This window comes from Pocillopora damicornis, chromosome 3 (assembly GCF_964200805.1).
Source record: "Pocillopora damicornis chromosome 3, jaPocDami1.2, whole genome shotgun sequence".
NCBI classification, from domain to species: domain Eukaryota; kingdom Metazoa; phylum Cnidaria; class Anthozoa; order Scleractinia; family Pocilloporidae; genus Pocillopora; species Pocillopora damicornis.
In genome coordinates this window covers 26087393-26111785 of record NC_142672.1, presented here as the reverse complement: position 1 = coordinate 26111785, position 24393 = coordinate 26087393, and the positions used below count along the sequence as shown (strand labels likewise).

At 37.6% G+C, this 24393-nt stretch overlaps 2 protein-coding genes and 1 long non-coding RNA gene across 3 annotated transcripts; all 3 read right to left on the bottom strand.

The window, feature by feature from the left end:
• Positions 1-885: 885 nt before the first annotated feature.
• LOC113677290 (uncharacterized) lies at positions 886-15376 on the bottom strand. Its single transcript, XM_089199584.1, has 17 exons — positions 15245-15376; positions 14461-14815; positions 13559-13709; positions 10613-10702; positions 10008-10097; positions 9090-9137; positions 6098-6134; positions 5095-5118; positions 4446-4535; positions 3981-4218; positions 3639-3714; positions 3231-3320; positions 2789-2878; positions 2450-2626; positions 1523-1612; positions 1350-1439; positions 886-1206 (listed from the first exon to the last, which is right to left on the bottom strand). The coding sequence occupies exons 1-17, from the start codon at positions 15291-15293 to the stop codon at positions 1072-1074; spliced, it is 1920 nt and encodes a 639-aa protein (XP_089055710.1). The 5' UTR covers positions 15294-15376; the 3' UTR covers positions 886-1071.
• A 3815-nt stretch (positions 15377-19191) lies between these two features.
• Positions 19192-19872, bottom strand: LOC149049081 (uncharacterized). Its single transcript, XM_089199268.1, has one exon. The coding sequence runs from the start codon at positions 19870-19872 to the stop codon at positions 19192-19194; it is 681 nt and encodes a 226-aa protein (XP_089055394.1).
• Positions 19873-21801: 1929 nt separating this feature from the next.
• LOC149049080 (uncharacterized) lies at positions 21802-23443 on the bottom strand. The gene is made up of 3 exons (XR_016184678.1): positions 23365-23443; positions 23135-23224; positions 21802-22129 (listed from the first exon to the last, which is right to left on the bottom strand). It is a non-coding gene; the product is annotated as an uncharacterized LOC149049080 (long non-coding RNA).
• Between the last annotated feature and the right edge of the window lie 950 nt (positions 23444-24393).

The following is a 24393-nucleotide window of genomic DNA, read 5'->3' as shown; positions in this document are numbered from 1 at the left end:
AGGACCGCTCATAGCTGAGGGGAAACAGGGAACGAACAAGTCTCGTCCCCAGAGTCCTCTCTTCCACCAATAAGAAGTGAAAGACCTCATACTGACAGGACAGCAACGCAGAGAATACGCTGATTGAATAATCAATTTAATAATTTGTAAAGAATCCCGTGAATTTCTGGATGAGTTCACCGTTTCTCTAGGCATTTCCGTCCTCAGACTACGCAGATTTTTGCGAATGTATTACGCTTTCAGACAGAGGACCAGGCAAGTGTGACACATGCCAACCCACCGGCTTTCAAACTTTCACAGATTATTAGGTTCAAAAAGTTATTCCAGAATCCAAAGTAGTTTGGGTTCCCGTTTAATCTCTGAGGCACAAAAGCTCTTAAATCAAAACCCAGGAATGAAACCCCAAAGTCTGCTTGAAAATTGTACTTTGATAAATATCTCCCCAACGTTTAAAACGTGATGGTAATTTTTTAACTATTCCTGAAAAATTAGAGCGACTGGAGCATCTAAAGAATTATTAAGGTACATGTGGGTTGGTTTGTGAGATAAAACGTCGATCGAATCTCAATAGTTTTCACTGGGGTCGTCAGGGCATAGGAAGCAACGCTCAGGCGCTCATATTAGTAGAAGTTAACATAACGTTGTAAAGATATGAGAAACCGGCTAAATTGAAATGTTATTTATGGTTAATATGACGAATGACGCTCGTGATGGATTGTGTATGTTCGTTCGTTGCCGTGGTAAAGCACTAACTTTGCGAACGTACTTCAAGTCTTGCAGATGTTCTCGGACTCTCATTTAATTTGTCAAATCGTTATTTCCTCTGGAAGCGAATTTGATAAATACGGGATATCTGACTGAAAGGCTGATACAAGAAAGACAAGATAAATGCTGCGTAAAAGTTTATTTTGAAGCGAAAACAACTGATTTAAAGTAGTTATTACTTTAAACGAAATATCTAACAATCTACTGTGGATAAATTTTAGTTATTGATGGCGACAAACGCGCTATAACGTGTCGCTAAAAGCAAAAGACTTTAAACCACCAGTGCAGCAAAATTGTAACGTTGCATCAATTCCCAGCCGGATTGATGCGTTTTGTAAGGGCACTGGAGTATCCTGGCTTGCAGCAGCCTTTTTGCTGAACTAACCCTGGTCGGCAGCACTCCTGAAGACCTGGATCGTACAGGAGAGTTCCACAGCAACCCTGGGAAATTAGATAAAAGAGGGAGATTCCTCATGGTTAAGGCGTGATTCTCTCAGAGCAACAAACCTGTAAGTTTATGACGCAAAACCTTGAAGGAAAAGTTACCGAATTAACGAGCAATTCAACAAAACGAAAATACTCACCTGAGTCTTTGGGTTATACAGACTGTTTCCACAGCAAAGTGCAGAAGTTAAACCCCATGGTTTAGGTATGATTCTCCCAGAACAACAAACCTACGGGTATAAGTGTATGAAAACACAATGTTGCCGGAAAAGTAGCCGAACAAACATATAATTCAACCAAATGTAATACTCACATGACGGCTTGGGTTATACGGACGAGTTCCACAGCAATTTGGATGTGATACACCCGTTGGGTTAGGAACGATTTTCCCGAAGCAACAGGCCTATGTGTGTACGACAGACAAGGTTAAATGCAAGTTCCATGGAAGATACGAACAAAATTCACAATAGAACTTATTTCCGCAAGTGAAGAGACTATCAAATGAAATATTGGTCTCAATTTATAGGATGAGACTAAAAGGAAAATTATATTTTAAAGTTCTCTTGAGCTACTTCTACATAAAGATACCTCTCCCACTCTCAAAAGAAGTAAGGAGCTGACAGCGCAGAATTTTTTTCTTTAAGGGGCTATGAAAGTATGCAATTTTGCCATTTAGATACAACGTTATCAGAAATTTCAATTTCGTTATGTGCAGCCACTTGAGGGAAACCTACCGCACCAATCACGACTCAAAATCTTCTTTAAGTTTATGTTGAGGCAAAAGTACGTGAGCCAGAAAATACCGTTTAAGGTTTGTAACTTGAAAATAATTAATGAAGAATAATTATTAAAGTTATTATTATCATTTTTTTTTTTTATGTTGGTACACAATGTTCACCATCAATAATGAAACGCATTTTAAGTGGCTATCGTAAATTAAGATCAAGGTTATCACCTGACCAGTCATGCGAGAAAGGTAAGTATATAATACGGACCCAACGAGACCTCAAAGTAACAACAACTAAATTGCTTTAACGCAGAAAGACAAGAGTGACCTAGTCGCGATTGCCTTTTTGTTTTTTGTTTTTTTTTTCTACATCTGACTTGTAAAGAGGGAAAAGCGGAGTTTCTTTGACCAACTATAACCACAGTGATTCAGAATTAATACAACCCGAATTACCCAAGACTTTGAAACAAGATACAGTTTTTTTCTTGGATAGAAAGCATAATGTGGAGTCACCTCTTTGTATGGGTTATAAGCTGCAGTTCCACAGCACCGCGCATACAGCGTTGGCCTAGATATGATCGCTCCAGCGCAGCAAATCTGATAAGTGGAGAAGATTAGTGTGCTGCCACAACAGCTCGTCGGTCCGCAGTCTCGGCTCGGCCTACCAACAACACTTCCCCCACAGCATGCCTATAATTCAATCAATTATCGGATAAAAAATCAGTTTCTATTAATTTATCCCTACCTGAGCCGAAGATTCTCCCAGAGCAACCACTCTACAGGAGTACGAATGAACAATGTTGAAGGAAAAGTAACTGAATTAATATGCAGTTCAACAAAATGTATACTCACTTGAGTCTTTGGGTTGTACGGACTGGTTAAACAGCAACTTGGAAATAGTATACCGGTTGGGTTAGGCACAATTTTCCGGGAGCAACAAGCCTATATGTGAACGAGAGACAAGGTTAAATCTAAGATCTAGGGAAGGTAGTAACAATACACAATGTAACTTATTTTTATTCCTGAATAGACTATTTATCAATTGAAATATTGGTTTCAATTTTGTCAGTTTTCACAACGACTCGTCGGTCCGCAGCCCGTCAGCTTATCACAAACAGTTCCCCAACAGCATATATATCTACAATTTACTAAAAATCAGTTTCCATTGATATATCCTTACCTGAAAAGAAGTAGCCGATCGAGCGAGTTAAAATTTTTGAACAATGAATTGAATGAACAATGTTGAAGGAAAAGTAACTGAATTAATACGCAGTTCAACAAAATGAATACTCACTTGAGTCTTTGGGTTGTACGGACTCGTTAAACAGCACCTTGGAAATAGTGCACCGGTTGGGTTAGGCACAATTTTCCAGGAGCAACAAGCCTATATATGAACGAAATACAAGGTCAAATGCAAGATCTATGGAAGATAGTAGCAATAAACAATGTAACTTATTTTTATTCCTGAATAGACTATTTATCAATTGAAATATTGGTTTCGAATTTTTTTCAGTTTTCACAACTACTCGTTAGTCCGCAGTCCGTCAGCTTATCACAAACAGTTCCCCAACAGCATATCTACAATTCACTGAGAATCAGTTTTCATTAATATATCCCTACCTGAAAAGAAGTAGCCGATCGAGCAAGTTAAAATTTTACAAAGATACATATAGACATTGAGGTATTTTCTTTACATATATACCTCTGTACTTCTGTTATAAACAGTCAGCGCCCTAGTTCTACAGCAACCTTGACTTAAAGGGTTGTAGCTTTGCTCCCTGTAGTAACGGAAAAAATCTTGCTTAGTGCTTAAGTAACATTTCGAAACTAATACCAACAAGTGATTAAATTGAGAGAGAATATTGTACAAGTTTCCACCACAGTTCCTCGCCCTTGGAATCTCAACCAAAACGAACGAAAAGGAAGTGACCTTGATTAATTATGACTGATGGCAAATCACTCAAGGTACAAACCTAGTTCCTTTTACAAGTGATAGGAGCATCTTGATGTAATAGATATTACTGGCCCTTAAATGCAAACTTACCCACAACATGAAGCATGTACTTTGCCAAAGAATCTTGGATGAAGTGTGCGAGAACAACATAAATGTGTTCTGGTGTTGTATGAAGTATTTCCACAGCAAGCATTTTTAGAGCCATTCCTGGATGATATGACACTTGAACAGCAAAGCTGTGTCCTTGGGTCATATCTTATCCCACCACAAGTTGGGAGAAGTCTTAACGGGCTCGCAGTCTGATTCAGTTGACAATGGCTCTCTGAAACTGTAGGAATCATAAAATTATGCTCATTATCTTCATACTGTGGTAAGGTGTGAAGCGGACTCAAAATTTGAATTTGAATGAAGATGGCTTTAAAATTATAAGAATCATTTATTTCTTTCCTACAACGATCAATATTTCTTAGGACAGAGAATTATTTAATTGATCATGAAAAGTGATGCGGAATATCACCAGTTTTGTTTTAATCGCTTTGCGACTTTTCTACTTACCCATGGCCAAAAGAACAAAAACGATGACTCCTGACAGAAAATTTAACTGTGTCATGGTGGGCCTTGGTTGAGCTGGCACTGAAAGATAAGCTACAAAATTGTACCGGTGAGAAATGAACAAATGCATGCTCTCAGGTATATATTGCGCTCACAAAAGATTATCAAGCTCTTCCGCTTTGTGTGCGTAACTGAGGAGTTTTTTAAACAAATTTTAAAAGTAAAAACGATCGATCTGTAAACTGACCTTACATTGCTACCCTCAAAGTAAGGTAATGCCAAGTAGCCTTTTTCTCCTTAATTTTTTTCCTTTCAGTGGCTCGTTTAGAATTAAGGCGCTATTTAAAGTTCTCGTTAAAAGTGTGCAAACCAATCACAATTTAAATGAATTAACATTCATTTGACCTGCAGATGAAAAAAACGTAAAGCAATGATCCTCTTGGCTGAGCTACGATTAAAGGGACTGCTGAAAAGAACCCTAAAAAATTTAGGCTTCATCGTGATTCGATCCCGTTCCTTCCCGATATCGATACTCGTTGGGCCCAACTACCAAATGAACTACGAAGCCACACCTAAACAACGAGACAAATTTTAGAGGGTTCATCTTTTCCGTATAGTTTTGTCCAAAGTTGGGCTTGGTCTATACGCTTACCTGACAACTTAAAGGGTTTGTCGCCTGTTTAGAGAAGCATTTCAATAATGATGAAACACTTACCTACCTTCGTTAACTGAAGAGCTGTTGAAAGTTTACCTTCTCAACTCCGACTAGTAAGAGTCACTCTTTGTACTCCTTTTAAGCCGTCACTTAAATTCGAACCCGGAACTTGATAGACAATTGATCATGACATGGTTTGATTGTTAGATGTTGCCAGTAATATCAATGAACAATCAAAACAGGAAAAAGTTTTGTTTAAAATAGCTGCTAATCTGAGTGGTTCGACCCAAATCAAACTTGCCTTCTGTGGGACGATTGTTTAACTTGCTCTTATCTTAACTACGAAGATCGACACCAGGCAACCCTGACAATTGTGGTTAATGGGCAGCAACGGTGTTTCGTCGCGTTACCGCGTGTGTTGACGTGCCTATCGCAACCTCATCCTGAAATAACTAATATATTTCTTTTCATACCAAGCGATGGTGAAGAATTTCAAAAACGTGCACCTGAGACAATGTCCAATCACTATATGACTGAATAAAGTGGGTACGTTTCTAGAGAAACCGTGGTGCTGCGTCGGTGGGAGAGTATAACAGGGTAATTAAGCATTATAAACTAAGTTGATAACGTAAATTGACCACCGTAAAGAGTTTCAAAGCTGACGTTAAGCCCTTCGTCAGAGCAATTCGTCCGACGATTCGATCTTCTTCGTCAATCGCTCTGACAAAGGGCTAGCACTCAAAACATTAGCTTTGAAACTCTTTACGGTGGCCAATTTACGTTATCAACTCAGTTGATAATAATAAATTACCCAGTATATGATTGGACTGTCTGAAGCAACCATGAAAGTTGCGTTCGTTAGGTGCCATCGGTACTTTCAACAGCGTAAAAAAAAACAACAACAACAAATGGATTCAAAGTTCCTTTTTTAAAATTTTTTTTATTTTTACAGAATTAGGATTTTTGAGGAACTGCGTTTCATCAAGAACCTTTGTCTAACAAGCCCTTGCGTTTGTTCCTCTGACGTTAGCACTTTCCTGAATCAAAAGAAATAAAGATATCTGATGTCAGTTTAGAGCCCAACAAAGACAAAATAAAAGATCACTTATGGCTAGCTATAGTTGAACCTTAAATGAATGCATGACTAGTTATGCAATAAACCATCAATATGGCCCTCCACAGATTTATTTTGCTCTTCAATTCTTAATGTTTTCAGTTGCTGTTCTTAAATGTTGTCCGTTTTAAAGCTGAAATATCGCATAACAAATTAATTAATTTCCCATTTTGCCATCATAACTTAAATGTTGTCCGTTTTCAAGCTGAAATATCGTATAATAAAGTTAATTAATTTTCCATTTTGCCATCACAAATAGAATGGTTTTTAAAAGCGATTCAAAAGCGATAAACCGTATAGAAATCAACGAGTTGTACTGTATTTTGACGAGCCTGCATGGTGATTTAAAATACAAACAACGAGTAATAATACTCAGCGATCCTGCACACCATAAAGTTTTATAAGTTATTTGTTATCCAACATCTTTATTCATTTCTCAAAGTGCGAGAAAAGCGTGGCTGAAACAACTCACGCAAGCGTAACGAACAATAACCGTACAATGTCGTGGGAGATTTGTACTCTACTTATTATTGTAGTTAGAAAATAATTGAAATTTACTTCCGTAACATGCAATGAAAAAAAAAATTTCTGCATATCACCTCTTCCTTAAAAATGTCTCAAATGTTGGCTTTTAGTCGGAAAACTTTCTGCATATCACACATTTATTCAAGTTTCCAAGGTGTCTAGAATAAAACGTGTTTAGAATAAAAATTTTCCTCGTTGCTAACGCTATAATAATAAGGCTATTTGTAGTATTAAAAAAATAGACGGTACATTCCAGAACTGAGCACAAAAGCTAAAATACCATTTTTATCACAATGAGAGGCCAAGATCAGGAATCGCTCGACCAGAACCGGTGTCAGTAAACAGTTTGAAAACCAACACAAGAATTAAACGTTGGAGACTTAAAAAACATTTACGATAGAAATTTGCGAAATTCATTTTCAAAACTATCATAAAAAGCGAAAAAAGCTAGAAAAGTCGACGACCTTTCGATGTTACTTTAAACGTCATTGCTAAGTCAAAAAAATGATAAAAACCAGGGGCTATAAATACTAGGAAGGGCAAAGGTGACAAAAGCGGAAAAAACTAGCAAACGAACAAAAATTAAACCAACAAGCTGAGCACAAAGTTTCACACGTATGGAGACCGTCTAGACATTAAAATTAGGTTTGAGTTTCTTGATGAAAAGCATTTCAAGCATCATACCTTTTCTTGTCAATCCAACCCGAAACTTAAGAGGTCAAGTTTTCAAGTGAAGTAACCATGAGTTCAAGTTCCGATGCTATTGTGGAACAAATATTTTTCCTGTTTTTGGTTTTCTGGAAACTGTCGAATACCCTTTATCCACCAAAGCTTGACCATGTTTTAAAACTTTTTTTTAAGGCGGTTTAAATTTATTTATTCGTGGAAGCTGCTTAAACCGATGTTCATCGTCTTCAAACCTAGCACATAGCAAGTACAAGTTACTGACGACTTGAATCCTTTGGGAAAATCAGATTTTCATTCAGTTAAATTCGGTTTAGCTAAGCATGTTTTACTGATGTGAATATGGTGTAAGATAGAACTAAACAAAACCAGCCAGTAGCAAAGGTACCTCTTACATGGATGGCGATCGTTCACTAAGCCAATATCAACAGGGTTTCTCTGGAAACAATGAGAAGCCCTGAGTTGTTGAATATCACTTAACCATATTGTTTGCTTTTATCAGTTACCTTAACAATGTGAATTAGCCGTTGTAAACTGAAGTTTCGACCGTTAGCCCTTCGTTACTACTCATATCGTTTTTTCAGTCCCGCGAGTATTATGATATCCCGTGGGTATCGATCTGACGCCATCTTGGACTGACTGAAACATATGGCCCTGATCTTATGCGGGTATCTATCGGAGGTCCAACGGGTGGGGAAGATATGAAAATGAGTTTCAACAATTCAATCGTACGAAATGAGTTATTAAAAATCAGAATTGTGAGCCACAACACCGTTGGATGTCTTGGATGTTTGTAGGTTTTGATTATACACTCGATAATGTCACGTCGAGACAAAATTATTCCTTCGTAGGCTAGATCGAATGAATTTGTTCGTTAGTTTCAGCATGATTGTACCACTATGGTCTCTTAACCATGTAATTGAGATATTAAAGTTACAGTCAATATGACAAGTCAGTTTTAACTTGTAATCGGTCCTTCTGAACACAGCTGTTCGTACGTCTATTGAATCACGTCAGAGGGTTGGTTTGCGACGCAACACGTAGATTAGATCTAAACGGAAGTTTTCCACTGAATTCGTCAGTGCTCTGGAAGCAACAGGGAGAAGCGATTTGTAGAAATTGGCACAACGTTCGAAAGATAAGAGAAAATGGAGATAGTGTTGAGTAATGAGTGATAAGGCTGTGAGAAGGGTTGTATATGTTTGTGCATGGTTATGGTGCAGCTCTAATTTTAAGAATTTATTTTTTAAGTCTTTAATTTGGAGGTGACGGAATGAAATGTTCAACCTCATTTAATCTCTCAAATGGTAATTTCTTCTGTAGAAAAATGTAATCAATGAGGGATACCTAATTGAAGGGATAATAATAAACATACTAAAGAAAGTGAGATCAAAACTGCGAGAAGGTTTAATTTGAATTAAAAACGACGTACATAAAATAGTCATTGCTTAAGAATCTGCTGTGACCCAAGCACAAATTTTGAAGGCGACAAACCTGCTTAAAGAGTCTCGCTAAAGCAAAGCACTTTTAAATCATCAGGTACAGTAAAATTGCGACATTTTAATCAATGTAGTATAAGACAAGATGAAAACGGGAAGTTTCCATAGCAGCAGCTGTTAGGTTGAACGAAGCCTGATCTGCAGCAGTGGGTATTTGAATTATACGGTACAGATCCGCAGCAAAGCTTGTTGGTAAATACTCTGCCTCCACAGCAGACCTGAAAAGTTAAACAAAGTACAATTAAGATCTTTATAATAAAAAATGTTTTAAGAAATCCGTCAATGGAATTTGATTTAGCACCGGCGCAACTGCAAAATGGGTCTTGGTCCACTAGTCAATCCTCTTAACATCAATGTAGCTGTTATTTTGTTGGTTCATTTGTTCATTCGTTTATCTAGATATTACATTTGAAGAGAGGGAAAAAATGGAAAAAAAAGGAGGATAAAACATTTTATAGCAATAATGGCAAGGCAAACTTGTTCCCTCGGTGGCAAAACCAAAACAGCAACGAATTGTAAAGACAAAATAAGTGAAAAGTCCGCCTATACTCGTTTACGTCAGTCAGAACAGGAAAATTATCAACAACGAATTATTGAATTTCAACTCAGAATATTGCATTTCTATTGTTCTGAAAAATGCTATATCCCGCTGATATTTCGCTCGTCACCGTTTTGCATTTGACCGAAAGGAGTGGATTTTGAACGGTACGTGTTCCATATACTGGCGAGGACTTTGCATTTACAAAACAAAATTCTCAAAATTATCCCTATTACCATAACTCCGATTCACAAATGACTTTACCCGTGAGTCTGGGTGGTAGGGTCGGTTTTCACTACAATTTGGAGTTGATACACTCCGGGGTTTATTTTAAATTGTTTCTTTCCAGTGTTGGCTGAGCAAGCAGTTTTATTTTCAATTTTTAATTTTCTCAGCTGCAGGTTTCTGGAAAGTGTGAGTACCATGTACAAGCAAGGACTTAGAATATACCAAAACAGAGAAATGACAAACCGAAAGCGAGAGAAATCAATTTAAAAATTGCTCAAAATGAAGCGTTCGACCATATCCAAGAATTTTCAAATTATCTTACTTGAGTGGTTGGGTTATAGGGTGTGGTCTTACAGCAGCTTGGATTTGATACACGAAATGGTTTACTTGAGATTACTCCTGAGCAACAAACCTACCAAAAAGAACATGAAACACAGCATTTCAGAGTAAAACTTCCTTTAATTTTGGATCACATAGACGGTAATTTTCGGGAATTTAACTACGGAGATTATCGATAATCAAATACGCTTTAGAAAGAATTAATTAATTACTGAGAGTGGAAGAAAATGAATCTGTCGGGGATGGTTTATGTGTGGTTTGTCTGAAATTTTTGTTGTTCGTTTAAAAGACACTCCACCAATGATGGGTACCACAGTTTTGCCACTGAAATAAAAGCCGCTGAGCATTATTTTTAATGCATGTAGACGAACCCATTGCACGCATGTTTTTGCGCTGCCTGATCAATAAGTTTTATTTTAAATTTTTAAAGTTCTCAGTCCAAGGTTTCTGAAAAATGTGGGTACAATGTACAAGCGAGGAATAAGAATACACCAAATAAAAGAAAAAAAATGAGAAACAGAAAGTTAGCTTTAAACATGCTCAAAATAAAGCTCAAGATTATTTCAAGGAATTCTTAAATGATCTTACTTGAGTGTTTGGGTTGTAGGGTAGGGTTTTACAGCATCTTGGATTTGATACACCGTGTGGTCTTTTGGAGATTACTCCTGAGCAACAAACCTTCACAAAAGCATGGAAAATAGTATTTCAGCGTTAAACATAAACCAAATAGAAGAAAAAAGGGGAAACAGAAAATTAAATTTAAACATGCTCAGAAAAAAGCTCAGGATTATTTCAAGGAATTCTTAAATGATCTTACTTGAGTGTTTGGGTTATAGGGTAGGGTTTTACAGCATCTTGGATTTGATACACCGTGTGGTCTTTTGGAGATTACTCCTGAGCAACAAACCTTCACAACAGCATGGAAAATAGTATTTCAGCGTTAAACATAAACCAAATAGAAGAAAAAAGGGGAAACAGAAAATTAAATTTAAACATGCTCAGAACAAAGCTCAGGATTATTTCAAGGAATTCTTAAATGATCTTACTTGAGTGTTTGGGTTGTAGGGTAGGGTTTTACAGCATCCTGGAGTTGATACACCGTGTGGTTTTTTGGAGATTACTCCTGAGCAGCAAACCTACACAAGAGCATGAAAAATAGTATTTCAGCGCTAACCATGAACTTTATCTTTTGTAGATATCACTGAGACTGCTAGTTCGGGTTGACAACACGGGGAGTATCAATGATCAAATATCCACGGGGAGGAAAGAAGTACTGAGAGTGTAAGAAAATATTTTGCCAGGGACAGTGGGGAGTCTGCAAAATGAGGGTCGAGCGTCTGTAATTTTGGGCTTTAATCTGAAAGGTACCCCACCGATGAAACGAAAGACACTGAGCAGTATTTTCAAAGTTGATATATTTTTGCTATCGATTCCCTTCCATGCATGCTTTTACATATGTAAAAGCAATTTAGTCGCGAGGAGATGCCTTTTTTTTTTAGTGCTCCTTGAGCAACAAGTTTCTATAAGTTTACTTTCGGTGACCTTAGCTGCACGTTTTGTCAGAGATAACCTTCAATACTTATCTACCTGAGTTGATGGGTTATACACTCTATTGCCGCAGCAACGTTGATAATTGGAGAAGATCACTGTGGTGCCACAACAGCTCACCGGTCCATGGCTTGGTTTGGGATGAACAACACCACCACAGCATACCTGAAAATTTAATCGTCGGAGAAAGTGAATATCAATTTATTTCAAGTTGTTTCATGTCTTCCTCTAATTTATCTTTAAATACTATTTTATGAATTGAAGACCACGAGTAAATATGAGAATCAGGAAAAGTAAAATGATCTTAGACTTGCTCTTTTCTCTATTGATATCTTCTTAAATCGAGATTTCTTAGTATTTCTCTAAGCTTCTCTATTTCTCTATTTCATCTATTATGACCCTGGCATAATAGCGTAAAGATGGCAAATATAATAAAAACAGTGAATAAAGAAGTATCTGAAATAGTGCTACCATAAATATTGATAACTCAACGAAGGAGGGAGCTTACGATGTTTTCATGCGAGTCTGTAATGTATTAGAAATCACCACTTCAAGAATAAAAATGAGATGTATTTCTGTAATCTCGATTAGTTATAAACTGATCATGTTTATATTGTATAAATTCGCCATCTATCAAATCACTTCGTTGATATCTATCTGGGTGTTGGTGCTGTGGATGAACCCATTGAACGCATGTTTTAGCGCTGCCTGATTAATATGTTTTATTTTAAATTTTTGAAGTTCTCAGACCAAGGTTTCTGAAAAATGTGGGTACAATGTATAAGCGAGGAATAACAATATATCAAATAAAAGAAAAAAATGAGAAACAGAAAGTTAGCTTTAAACATGCTCAAAATGAAGCTCAAGATTATTTCAAGGAATTCTTAAATGATCTTACTTGATTGTTTGGGTTGTAGGGTAGGGTTTTACAGCATCTTGGATTTGATACACCGTGTGGTCATTTGGAGATTACTCCTGAGCAACAAACCTACAAAAAAGCATAGAAAATAGTATTTCAGCGTTAAACATAAACCAAATAAAAGAAAAAAATCAAAAACAGAAAATCAAATTTAAACATGCTCAGAACAAAGCTCGGGATTATTTCAAGGAATTCTTAAATGATCTTACTTGAGTGTTAAAGTGGGGAGTCTGCAAAATGAGGGTTAAGCGTCTGTAATTTTGGGCTTTAATCTGAAAGGTACTCCACCGATGAAACGAAAGACACTGAGCAGTATTTTCATAGTCAATGTATTTTTGCTATTGATTCCCTTCCATGCATGCTCTTATATATGTAAAAGCAATTTAGTCGCGAGGAGATGCTTTTTTTTAGTGCTCCTTGGGCAACAAGTTTCTATAAGTTCACTTTCGGTGACCTCAGCTGCACGTTTTGTCAGAGATAACCTTCAAAACTTATCTACCTGAGTTGATGGGTTATACACTCTATTATCGCAGCAACGTTGATAATTGGAGAAGATCACTGTGGTGCCACAACAGCTCACCGATCCATGGCTTGGTTTGGAACAACACCACCAACACCAAGTTGTTTCATGTATTCCTCTAATTTATCTTTAAATACTATTTTACGAATTGAAGACCTCGAGTAAATATGAGAATCAGGAAAAGTAAAATGATCTTAGACTTGCTCTTTTCTCTATTGATATCTTCTTAAATCGAGATTTCTTAGTATTTCTCTAAGCTTCTCTATTTCTCTATTTCATCTATTATGACCCTGGCATAATAGCGTAAAGATGGCAAGTATAGTAAAAACAGTGAATAAAGAATTATCTGAAATAGTGCTACCATAAATATTGATAACTCAACGAGGGAGGGAGCTTACGATGTTTTCATGCGAGTCTGTAATGTATTAGAAATCACCACTTCAAGAATAAAAATGAGATGTATTTCTGTAATCTCGATTAGTTATAAACTGATCATGTTTATATTGTATAAATTCACCATCTATCAAATCATTTCGTTGATATCTACCTGGGTGTTGGTATTATAAACTCTTTTTCCACAGCAGGCAAAGCCTTTGATTTTCTGAACAACTGTTCCTCCACAGCAGAGTTGAGTAGAGGTAGAATATGGCTGTCTCCAAGCACAGCATCCTTCGGTGGTGGGATTATAGCGTGCAGATCTAAAGACCCCAAAAAAAGATTCCTGATTGAGATTTACTGTCTTGCTCAGAATTTTCTTAGTTCCACGCTGACGCATGACAAGACGAAAGAAACATTTTTCTGACCAATAAGGATTAATGCAAGGGTACAAAAGTAAAGTAGTAGGATCCAGAGCTAAAGAGAAAAATTTTTTAAGGATTTGTATTTTACTCTGCTTAACAGTTCTGCTTTAGATTTGAGTTGAAAAAAAAGCACTTTTGCTGAGTATTTATCACGGGGAATGAAAATAAAAAATTGTTAAAATAACTTGAAAGAAGTTAATTCAGATTAAATAATACTGCATTTGTACTCGTCTGGTTATGGCTACATGAACATAATTCATACTTATTATCAGAAAACCCGAATGAAATGCAAAAAAACTCTGATAAAATCCATCGAAATGATGGCGCTTATTTTCGAAACCGCTCAAGTCATCATGCAGATCTTGACTGTTTTAAGTGAGGTAATTTGTACGTATCATATGGATTTCATGTGGAAGAATCAAACCAGGCAATGAGCACACAAAGGCGATCGTATGTTTCAACAGAAGAAGAAACTGCCAATTTACAATGACACTGTTAAAGGAAGACGAAGAAATACCGAACAACTTATTCATCTTACAAGTTTATCGCAGCCATTAACAAAATGATGTTACAAAAACGAAAACCTGAGACCCCTCAAGTGAGTAAACTGGCTTCTACGTATAAAATTGCCTTTAAAATGCGTTCTTACCCACAACATTTGGCAAGAGTTCTGCCGTAGAATTTTGGAAAGATGGATTTAACGCAACAGATCTGTCTGGTAGTGTCGTAAGCTGAAGTTCCACAGCAAGAGTTTCGTGAGCGACTCTTTGGTCTCACGACACCTGAGCAACAGAGCTGTGTTCCAGTATTGTAGAAAGTTTTCCCGCAGCAAGAGTATTGAGGACCACTAACCGGTTGAATAGGGCCTGAACAGCACAGCCGTGAAAGTGGATGATAACCTGATCCGCCACAGCAGTGACCGTTCGTGCGGTGCGGATCACAAGGTAGTATTAAATTCTCGTGTTCAGATTGATCAATAGGGTTCTGACAGAGGACCTTTATGGCTTTAAAAAAAGAAACAATGTTTATTAGCTACTGAAATGAACGTGAGGCAATGAACCGACTCAAAATTTAATTTTGGCAGAAAACTATAACCCATTCCAATTGTCACCCGTGTTTCCTTACTCTTTGACCTCTCGTTAGCTCTTTCTGACAATTTTCTTCTCTCTCTTGTTAGCCGTCGAGATTGTTGAGGCTTTGGTTTTACGACTCAGCAGAAAAGCACTCTAAATTCTTTTAGCTTCGGTCGCCATCTAGTTGAGAATCTTGAAAATATCAAAGATAATTTTTGCTCCTACGTTTTCGAGCACTCGGATAAGTCCAAATGTAACCACTGCCAGACGGCTGGATTATTACTGCTATAGCCATCCGAGGATCGCTGATTTATAATTAGAAGGAAGATGATCAATAGTGATAAAAAGTTTACTACCTACCCAGAAGGACAAAAACGACGACTCCCAACAGACATTTGACATGTGTCATGGTGGCTCTGTGATGATGGTCGGTTTCTGCCTGGTCTTTGAATTAGCACAAAAGGAATTTCTGAAATGAACAGATGAGTGAAAATAATAAGTTCATCTAGCCCGATCTTGCACTCAGAAAAGACCAAAAAGATTCCCAAGCCTCCTGTGCGTCACTGAACAGCTAATAAAACATATTTTTTTCGATTGAATGTAAAATTCTAAAAGTGGCGAATAGTCTTGAAATTGAAATCACTGAGCAATCCTTAAAATGAACTAACACCAGGCTGACTTTTTTTCCCTTCATTCATCAACCAAGCCGGCTTCAAGAGTTTAGAAACTCTTAACGGTGGTCAATTTACGTTATTAACTCAGGTGATAAAACCAAATTATCATGTTATTCCCCACCACTTACGCAGCACCAGATTTTCTTTAAAAACCTACGCACTCTGTTATAAGAAAATAAATGATTTCAATGACAATCGATGTATCACCGAAATATGTTGGGAGGCAACAGAAAGGCTCAACTATATATTAAAGCAGATTTTAATGATTAGGGATTCATCTGCATTCCATTCTTTTTCAATCGTAACATGGTCGTGATATGGCCAATATAAAACTCGTCTTCAATTTTCAACTTTAGCGCATTTTTCATTTCATTGCCCGGTCTAAGACTATGGGCGGCCGTCACCACCAAAAATACAAGGATGTCAAATAGATCAGCAAATACAAAGATGGTGTAAGGATCAGCTGCAGGATAGCATAGCTAATAAAGGAATGGCATGGCCAAATTATAGACAGTCTAGTTTTCCTTCGTGAAACAGAACACCCTAAACATGAATAGTTTAGCCAAATGAGAAACGGTCTAGTAGCCCATGTTGAGTTGGATCATGAGATTGTGAAATGGACTAGCTTAATTACGAATACCTTAGCACTCATTTGCAATACAGTACTCAAACGGTGTAGCGTTGAGTTAAACGGCTCAGGGTAACGTCGAATAGCACAGCGTACGCACCGTTTTTTGCTGATCTATTTGACATCCTTGTATTTTTGGCGGTGACGGCCGCCCATATTATGCCGCCCATATAAGACCAGCAAGGCAGAAGTTTCATCTAGCTCATCGATGACGTCTGGTCTGGACTCGTCCTGGTTTGTTGAACGCAGTAAATGCATTTTCCAGGAATTTATGCTTTGTTTGGACTGTAAAGTCACAAAGGCCAAATCCTCTTTCGTATCGGTTGTGCCTCCCACTGTGCAGCTCTCTCGATTTCTAGAGAGATCAGGGCTGACATCCCTACAATCATTTGGAATTCTGAAGGTATTCTGGCTCCTTCGCCAAGCTCAGAACGGTGGAAAGGACAAATTTTTAAGGCGTTTATATCCTTTGCACTCATGTAAAAAATACCTGCTCGGGCAAGGTTAAGTTCACTCTCGTTCTTAACTCCAGCAAAACACCAAGCACTTTTATGACCCTGTACATCCTTATTGCACGACACCAAGGGAACCACTTCAAATAATTTACTCCTGTCTTGTCGGTCGTACGAGCAAGCACTTCCAACCATAAACTTAAATGAGCTAGAAACTTCCATTTCATTCCCAAGTGAGACCTCCGATTTAAAGGGGGCGGGAAATAATTCTTTTTCGTAGTTTCACGTGAGAAAAATCGAATGGAGGAGTGTTTATTAAGTTTTGTTAATTAAATTAATTGTCTCGCTTTTAAGTAGAAAAGTCAACAAACATCATAGTTTTACTCACGCAGAAAAAAAATACAAGAGTACAAATTTAGGAAAACTCAGAGCTAAATGGATATCTAGACACATTATTTCTTTTCCTCGTATATGTGCCTATTCAAATGACGTCGACCGACCCCACTCGTAGGTCCAAATTATTCTGTCACACAAGCACGACGACTCGTACCGCAATTATGCAAATTAGGTCATGCAAGCCCTCGCTTAACTCCTGCAAGGGCCTCTGTAAGGTAACATTTTGTGGATTTTCGTTTTCCATGGGCTAGTTAAAAGGCACGGGTTAGCAAGTCAAACAAGGGGCAGAAACTTAAGATTCGTATGCGGGAGAACAGCTTTTTTATCGAATACCGTTGCTGGCATTAGTACATAATCATACTACACAGAACGATGGCACAACATCTCTGCAGAAACTAATTTCAAACGATAATAGACAAATTAATTTAACAAAACTGGGTATAAATTTGTTATTTGTTTCTGAAAACGTTCTCCTGTACGATTTTGAGTAATTTCAAATGCAGGAATGCTCCTTAACTCTTTGGTCACGCAATCAACATATGGCGTGATCTTGTGTCTTCCATGTGCTACTTTGAAGAGTTTCCTGCGTCGCGAGAAAACATTTGCCCAAAGAAAACTTTACGTCATCTTGAAGATCATTCCTTTGGCAATTTACATACGTAATTTTGTGGAATTCTGAATAATGGCAAATGGTGAACAAAGAGGTTTTCTTCACCGACTTTTTTTTGTAACGGAAGGGAGCGCATTGTTTTTTCACATGGCTAAAAGCTTCTAAGCAACCAATTCCTACATAACTTACATTTTACAGAAGAAAAAGAGTCTATGAAAGAGCTCACGTTGGTTAGATTTCCCTAGACGTAATATCTTTGAAATGCGAAGCGAGCGAAAGTGTTCAATTTTCGACCTGTTATGACCCGATCCATCGATTCCAGATGGTGAAAGCGAAAAGTTCGTTTTTCTCGAAAATAACAACATATTTGAGGGAAAAAATATACAGTCTTTCTTAACTTACTGGGGTCTACTTGTGTGCAAAAATTGAGACAATTTGAGTTTTTGACCCTTGCCATAAAAATGTCATTTTTGTTTGATTTTTGCAAGGATGTCCTCTTAAACATAGGCATGCGTAGCATACAAGTTATTTTCTCAGCTGTGTCGGTCGAGATGGGACACTTTGTATTCCTATGGTTTTCATAACTTTCAAAAGAACGAAAATATTGCATTACTTCACTTTAAGAGAAACAGAAAAAACCTAATTTATCTTAAATCACACAGGTATTTTGTGGTCTATTGTCTCTATTGTATAATTACTTCTCATCAAAAATAAAATGTATCGGTGCCACGCATACTGCGGTCTCTTTCACAGCCGTTTTTTGGTCTCGTCACACAACGCCCTCTATCCCCATTGGAGAGAGAGCCATTGCGTGACGAGACCAAATGACGGTTGCAAAAGAGACTACGCTTACAACCGTTCCTCTAACAGGAACAAAATCAAAATAAATCGTCCACAGCCGGTCGCCTCAAAAATATAATTCCACCAGATTTTACCACGAAAAGCAAAATGAAACTACTGTATCTCCAATAGTCCCTGACCAAAGATATACTGCGATCTCGAGAGGGTGCCAGGGAAAGAAGCCAAATGTGTTTGTAGCACAACAAACCAACGATAACATTTTATATTTTCTTTTTGTGACTGTCCTCTACTGTTTTTTTTCGACTTTATCACCGACATTGTCCAAAAATAACGAACTCTTTAGGTCCACCGAACGAACTTCCTTTTCTCGCGCGGGATCAAAGAGGGCAAGATGGCTCAGGTAGCCAATCAGAACACAGGATTCGCTTTATTTTGCCCACGGGCGCTGCCAGCGGTGTAATAAAACAGTTTATAGTCGCGTTGTTACTAAATAGCGTATGTCTTTCTACATGAATAATGTTTTGGGCATGATGGATTAATGTAGAGTGAATCACCATGTCATTAGTTCATTAATTATACCTCTGAAAGCTACAGGTGTGCATGCAGAAACGAGTAAAAGTAAAAACAATCTTTGTGATGTTTTATTGTCATCCACAGAGTGCAGATACAAGCAACCCCCTATCTGTGATACGATACGATTAAACTATAATCTTGATAACAGGGAGGTTACGAACGACAAGTTTTCTTTACTGTTTGCATAGAACAAGCACATACGCATGTCTTGAACCATCGCGATCTGCGTTGCTTGCAAACCGAATGCCTCTTCCCTTCTGAAACTCATTAGTTGCACGGATCACAAGGCCGTGGTTAGGTACTCCTCTCTGCCAACTTCTTATTGCTCGTGTGATGTCGAACTCCACGAAGCCTCGGGGGCGATATGGAAAGATAACAACTGGGGATCGATCCTGAGGAACCTCCTCTGCGTCAGTGTTATCCAAACCAAGGTATGGCTTCGACCAATAGGTAGATGATGTACGCTTGGAGCTGGTAGCTTGATACTCGTTCCAGGATTTTTTCACCAAATGAACCTGCATATAACGGGGGATAAAAGGGGTTGTGGTAATGGAATGCCAGCTGGGCTTGTGTGCGTAGACATAGTACAAGTACATCTTGGCAGATACGATCTTGTAAGCTGGGCAGTACCTCGGTAGCTGTTCAAACTTTACAAGCGATCGTTTATTGGGATAACCAGGATGCTGAGAAACGAGAAGAAACGACAAATAGTTGAAATTTTTGGTTGGACGTTCAAGCGTGACATCTTGTACCACTGATAGCTTGTAAACAGTGCCCTCGCCAGTATTGTAACTGGTTTCACCCTGCGTGACATGAGCCACCAACGCCACCATAAGTAAAGTTATCATCAACATGGTGCTGTTAAACAAATAAAAAAAAGTAAAATTAAGCCTTAATCAAAAGGCTTATGGAATACATGCTTTCCACTCTTTGCGGTATGTGAGTAGAAAATGGCATATAATTTTCATGCTCTCTAACTGTTCTGGAGAAGGAAGGAAGTGTAAGAGGTGAGAGAGATTATGCATATGGGGGAAGGGGTTAGGGGAAGAAACCAAATATACGGAGGGAGGAGTAAGGGTCAGTTACCAAATGTCCTTTAAGGGGTATAAAGCAGAATACGGTTCTAAGCCCGTGGAAAAAAAAAACTTTGGTTTAGAACTAGATGAGCCCGTAACTAGGGGTCCCACAAGTTGGAAAGGGAACATCATTACTAAGTCAAAAAAATGATAAAAACCAGGGGCTATAAATACTAGGAAGAGCAAAGGTGATAAGAGCGGAGAAACTAGCAAATGGACAAAAATTAAACCGACAAGCTAAACACAAAGTTTCACACGTATGGAGACCGTCTGGACATTAAAATTAGGTCTGAGTTTCTTGATGGAAAGCATTTCATACATCATCCCTTTTCTTTTTAATCCAACCCGAAACTTAAGAGGTCAAGTTTTCAAGTGAAGTAACCATGAGTTCAAGTTCCGATGCTATTGTGGAACAAATATTTTTCCTGTTTTTTGTTTTCTGGAAACTGTCGAATACCTCATACCCACCAAAGCTTGACCATATTTTAAAACTGTATTTTTTTAACGCGGTTTAAATTTATTTATTGGTATAAGCTGCTTAATTAAACCGATGTTCAACGTCTTCAAACTTAGAACATTGTAAGTACAAGTTACTGACGACTTGAATCCTACGGGAAAATTCAGATTTTCATTTAGTTAAATTCGGTTTAGCAAAGCATGTTTTGCTGATGCATATAGCATAAGATAAAACTAAACAAAATCAGCCAGTAGCAAAGATACCTTTTTCAAGGAAGGTCATCTTTCACCAAGCAAACATCAACAGGGTTACTCTGGAAACAGTGAGCCCTGAGTTGTTGAATATCACTTAACCATAAAGTTTGCTTTTATCAGTTAGGTTAACAATGTGAATTGGCCTTTGTAAACTGAAGTTTCGACCGTTAGCCCTTCGTTACTACTCATATCGTTTTTTCAGTCCCGCGAGTTTTATGATATCCCATGGGTATCGATCCGACGCCGTATTGGACTGACTGAAACATATGGCCCTGATCTCATGCAGGTATCTATCGGAGGTCCAACGGGTGGGGAAGATATGAAAATGAGTTTCAACAATTCAATCGTACGAAATGAGTTATTAAAAATCAGAATTGTGAGCCTCGACACCGTTGGATGTCTTGGATGTTTGTAGGTTTTGATTCGATAATTTTACGTCGAGACAAAATTATTCCTTTGTAGGCTAGAATTTGTTTGCTAGTTTCAGCATAATTATACCACCATGGTCTCTTAACCATGTAATTGAGATATTAAAGTTACAGTCGATACGACAAGTCCGTTTTAACTTGTAATCGGTGCTTCTGAACACAGCTGTTCGTGCATCTATTGAATCTTGTCAGAGGGTTGGTTTGTGACGCAACACGTAGATTAGATCAAAACGGACGTTTTCCACTGAATTCGTCAGCGCTCTGGAAGCAACAAGGAGAATCGATTTGTAGAAATTGGCACAACGTTGGAAAGATAAGAGAACATGGAGATAATGTTGAATAATAAGTGATAAACCCGCGAGAAGGGTTGTATATGTTTGTGCATGGTTATGGTGCGGCTCTAATTTTAAGAATTTATTTTTCGAGTCTTTACTTTGGAAGTGACGGAATGAATTGTTCAATCTCATTTAATCTCTCAAATGGTAATTTCTTCTGTAGAAAAATGTAATCAATGAGGGATACCCGATTGAAAATAATAATAATAAACATACTAAAGAAAGTGAGATCAAAACTGCGAGAAGGTTTAATTTGAATTAAAAACGACGTACATAAAATAGTCATTGCTTAAGAATCTGCTGTGGCCCAAGCACAAAGTTTGAAGGCGACAAACCTTCTTATAGAGTGTCGCTAAAGCAAAGCACTTTTAAATCATTAGGTACAGTAAAATTGCGACATTTTAATAATCAAGGTCGTATGAGACAGGGTGAAGACAGGGAGTTTCCATAACAGCAGCTGTTAGGTTGAACGAAGCCTGATCTGCAGCAGTGGGTATTTGAATTATACGCTACAGATCCGCAGCAAAGCTTGTTGGTAAATACGCTGCCTTCACAGCAGACCTGAAAAGTTAAACAAAGTACAATTAAGATCTTTATAATAAAAAATGTTTTAAGAAATCCGTTAATGGAATTTGATTTAGCACCGGCGCAACTGCAACATGGGTCTTGGTCCACGAGTCAATCCTCTTAACATCAATGTAGCTGTTATTTTGTTGATTCATTTGTTCATTCTTTTATCTAGATATTACATTAGAAGAGAGGGAAAAAAGCGAAAAAAAAGGAGGATAAAACATTTCATAGTAATAATGGCAAGGCAAACTTGTTCCCTTGATATTTGAAAGTTGTAAGAATCGGTGGCAAAACCAAAACGGCAACGAATTGTAAAGACAAAATAAGTGAAAAGTCCGCCTATACTCGTTTACGCCAGTCAGAACAGGAAAATTATCAACAATGAATTATTGAATTTCAACTCAGAATATTGCATTTCTATTGTTCTGAAAAATGCCATATCCCGCCGAGATTTCGCTCGTCACCGTTTTGCATTTGACCGAAAGGAATGGATTTTGAACGGTACGTGTTCCATATACTGGCGAGGACTTTGCATTTACAAAACAAAATTCTCAAAATTATCCCTATGACCATATCTCCGATTCACAAATGACTTTACCCGTGAGTCTGGGTGGTAGGGTCGGTTTTCACCGCAATTTGGAGTTGATACACTCCGGGGTTTATTTTAAATTGTTTCTTTCCAGTGTTGGCTGAGCAAGCAGTTTTATTTTCAATTTTTAATGTTCTCAGCTGCAGGTTTCTGGAAAGTGTGAGTATCATGTACAAGCAAGGACTTAGAATATGCCAAAACAGAGAAACAACGCTGCCTGATCAATAAGTTTTATTTTAAATTTTTGAAGTTCTCAGTCCAAGGTTTCTGAAAAATGTGGGTACAATGTATAAGCGAGGAATAAGAATACACCAAATAAAAGAAAAAAATGAGAAACAGAAAGTTAGCTTTAAACATGCTCAAAATAAAGCTCAAGATTATTTCAAGGAATTCTTAAATGATCTTACTTGAGTGCTTGGATTGTAGGGTAGGGTTTTACAGCATCTTGGATTTGATACACCGTGTGGTCTTTTGGAGATTACTCCTGAGCAACAAACCTTCACAAAAGCATGGAAAATAGTATTTCAGCGTTAAAACATAAACCAAATAGAAGAAAAAAGGGGAAACAGAAAATTAAATTTAAACATGCTCAGAACAAAGCTCAGGATTATTTCAAGGAATTCTTAAATGATCTTACTTGAGTGTTTGGGTTGTAGGGTAGGGTTTTACAGCATCTTGGATTTGATACACCGTGTGGTCTTTTGGAGATTACTCCTTAGTGCTCCTTGGGCAACAAGTTTCTATAAATTCACTTTCGGTGACCTTAGCTGCACGTTTTGTCAGAGATAAACTTCAATACTTATCTACCTGAGTTGATGGGTTATACACTCTATTGCCGCAGCAACTTTGATGATTGGAGAAGATCACTGTCGTGCCACAACAGCTCACCGGTCCATGTCTTGGTATTGGATGAACAACACCACCACAGCATAGCTGAAAATTTAATCGTCGGAGAAAGTGAATATCAATTTATTTCAAGTTTTTTCATGTATTCCTCTAATTTACCTTTAAATACTATTTTACGAATTGAAGACCACGAGTAAATATGAGAATCAGGAAAAGCAAAATGATCTTGGACTTGCTCTTTTCTCTATTGATATCTTCTTAAATCGAGATCTCTTAGTATTTCTCTAAGCTTCTCTATTTCTCTATTTCATCTATTATGACCCTGGCATAATAGCGTAAAGATGGCAAGTATAGTAAAAACAATGAATAAAGAAGTATCTGAAATAGTGCTACCATAAATATTGATAACTTAACGAGGGAGGAAGCTTACGATGTTTTCGTGCGAGTCTGTAATGTATTAGAAATCACCACTTGAAGAATAAAAATGAGATGTATTTCTGTAATCTCGATTAGTTATAAACTGATCTATCAAACCATTTCGTTGATATCTACGTGGGTGTTGGTGTTATAAACTTTTTTTCCACAGCAGGCAGAGCCTTTGATTTTATGAACAACCGTTCCTCCACAGCAGAGTTGATTAGTGGGATAATAGTGTGCAGATCTAAAGACCCCCAAAAAAGATTCCTGATTGAGATTTACTATCATGCTCAGAATTTTCTTTGTTCCACGCTGACGCATGACAAGACGAAAGAAACATTTTTCTGACCAATAGGGATTAATGCAAGAGTACAGAAGTAAAGCAGTAGGATCCAGAGCTAAA

Bases quoted from the DNA above. Each gene is read 5' to 3' on its own strand.
- LOC113677290 (XM_089199584.1), bottom strand. From the start codon at position 15,293: ATGACACATGTCAAATGTCTGTTGGGAGTCGTCGTTTTTGTCCTTCTG. The intron at 2,627-2,788 runs GTGAGTATACAT...ATTGAATTATAG, and splicing joins CGTACAACCCAAAGACTCAA to GCATGCTGTGGGGGAAGTGT. The intron at 1,613-2,449 runs GTGACTCCACAT...GTACACACATAG, and splicing joins CTTATAACCCATACAAAGAG to GCCTGTTGCTTCGGGAAAAT.
- LOC149049081 (XM_089199268.1), bottom strand. From the start codon at position 19,872: ATGTTGATGATAACTTTACTTATGGTGGCGTTGGTGGCTCATGTCACG.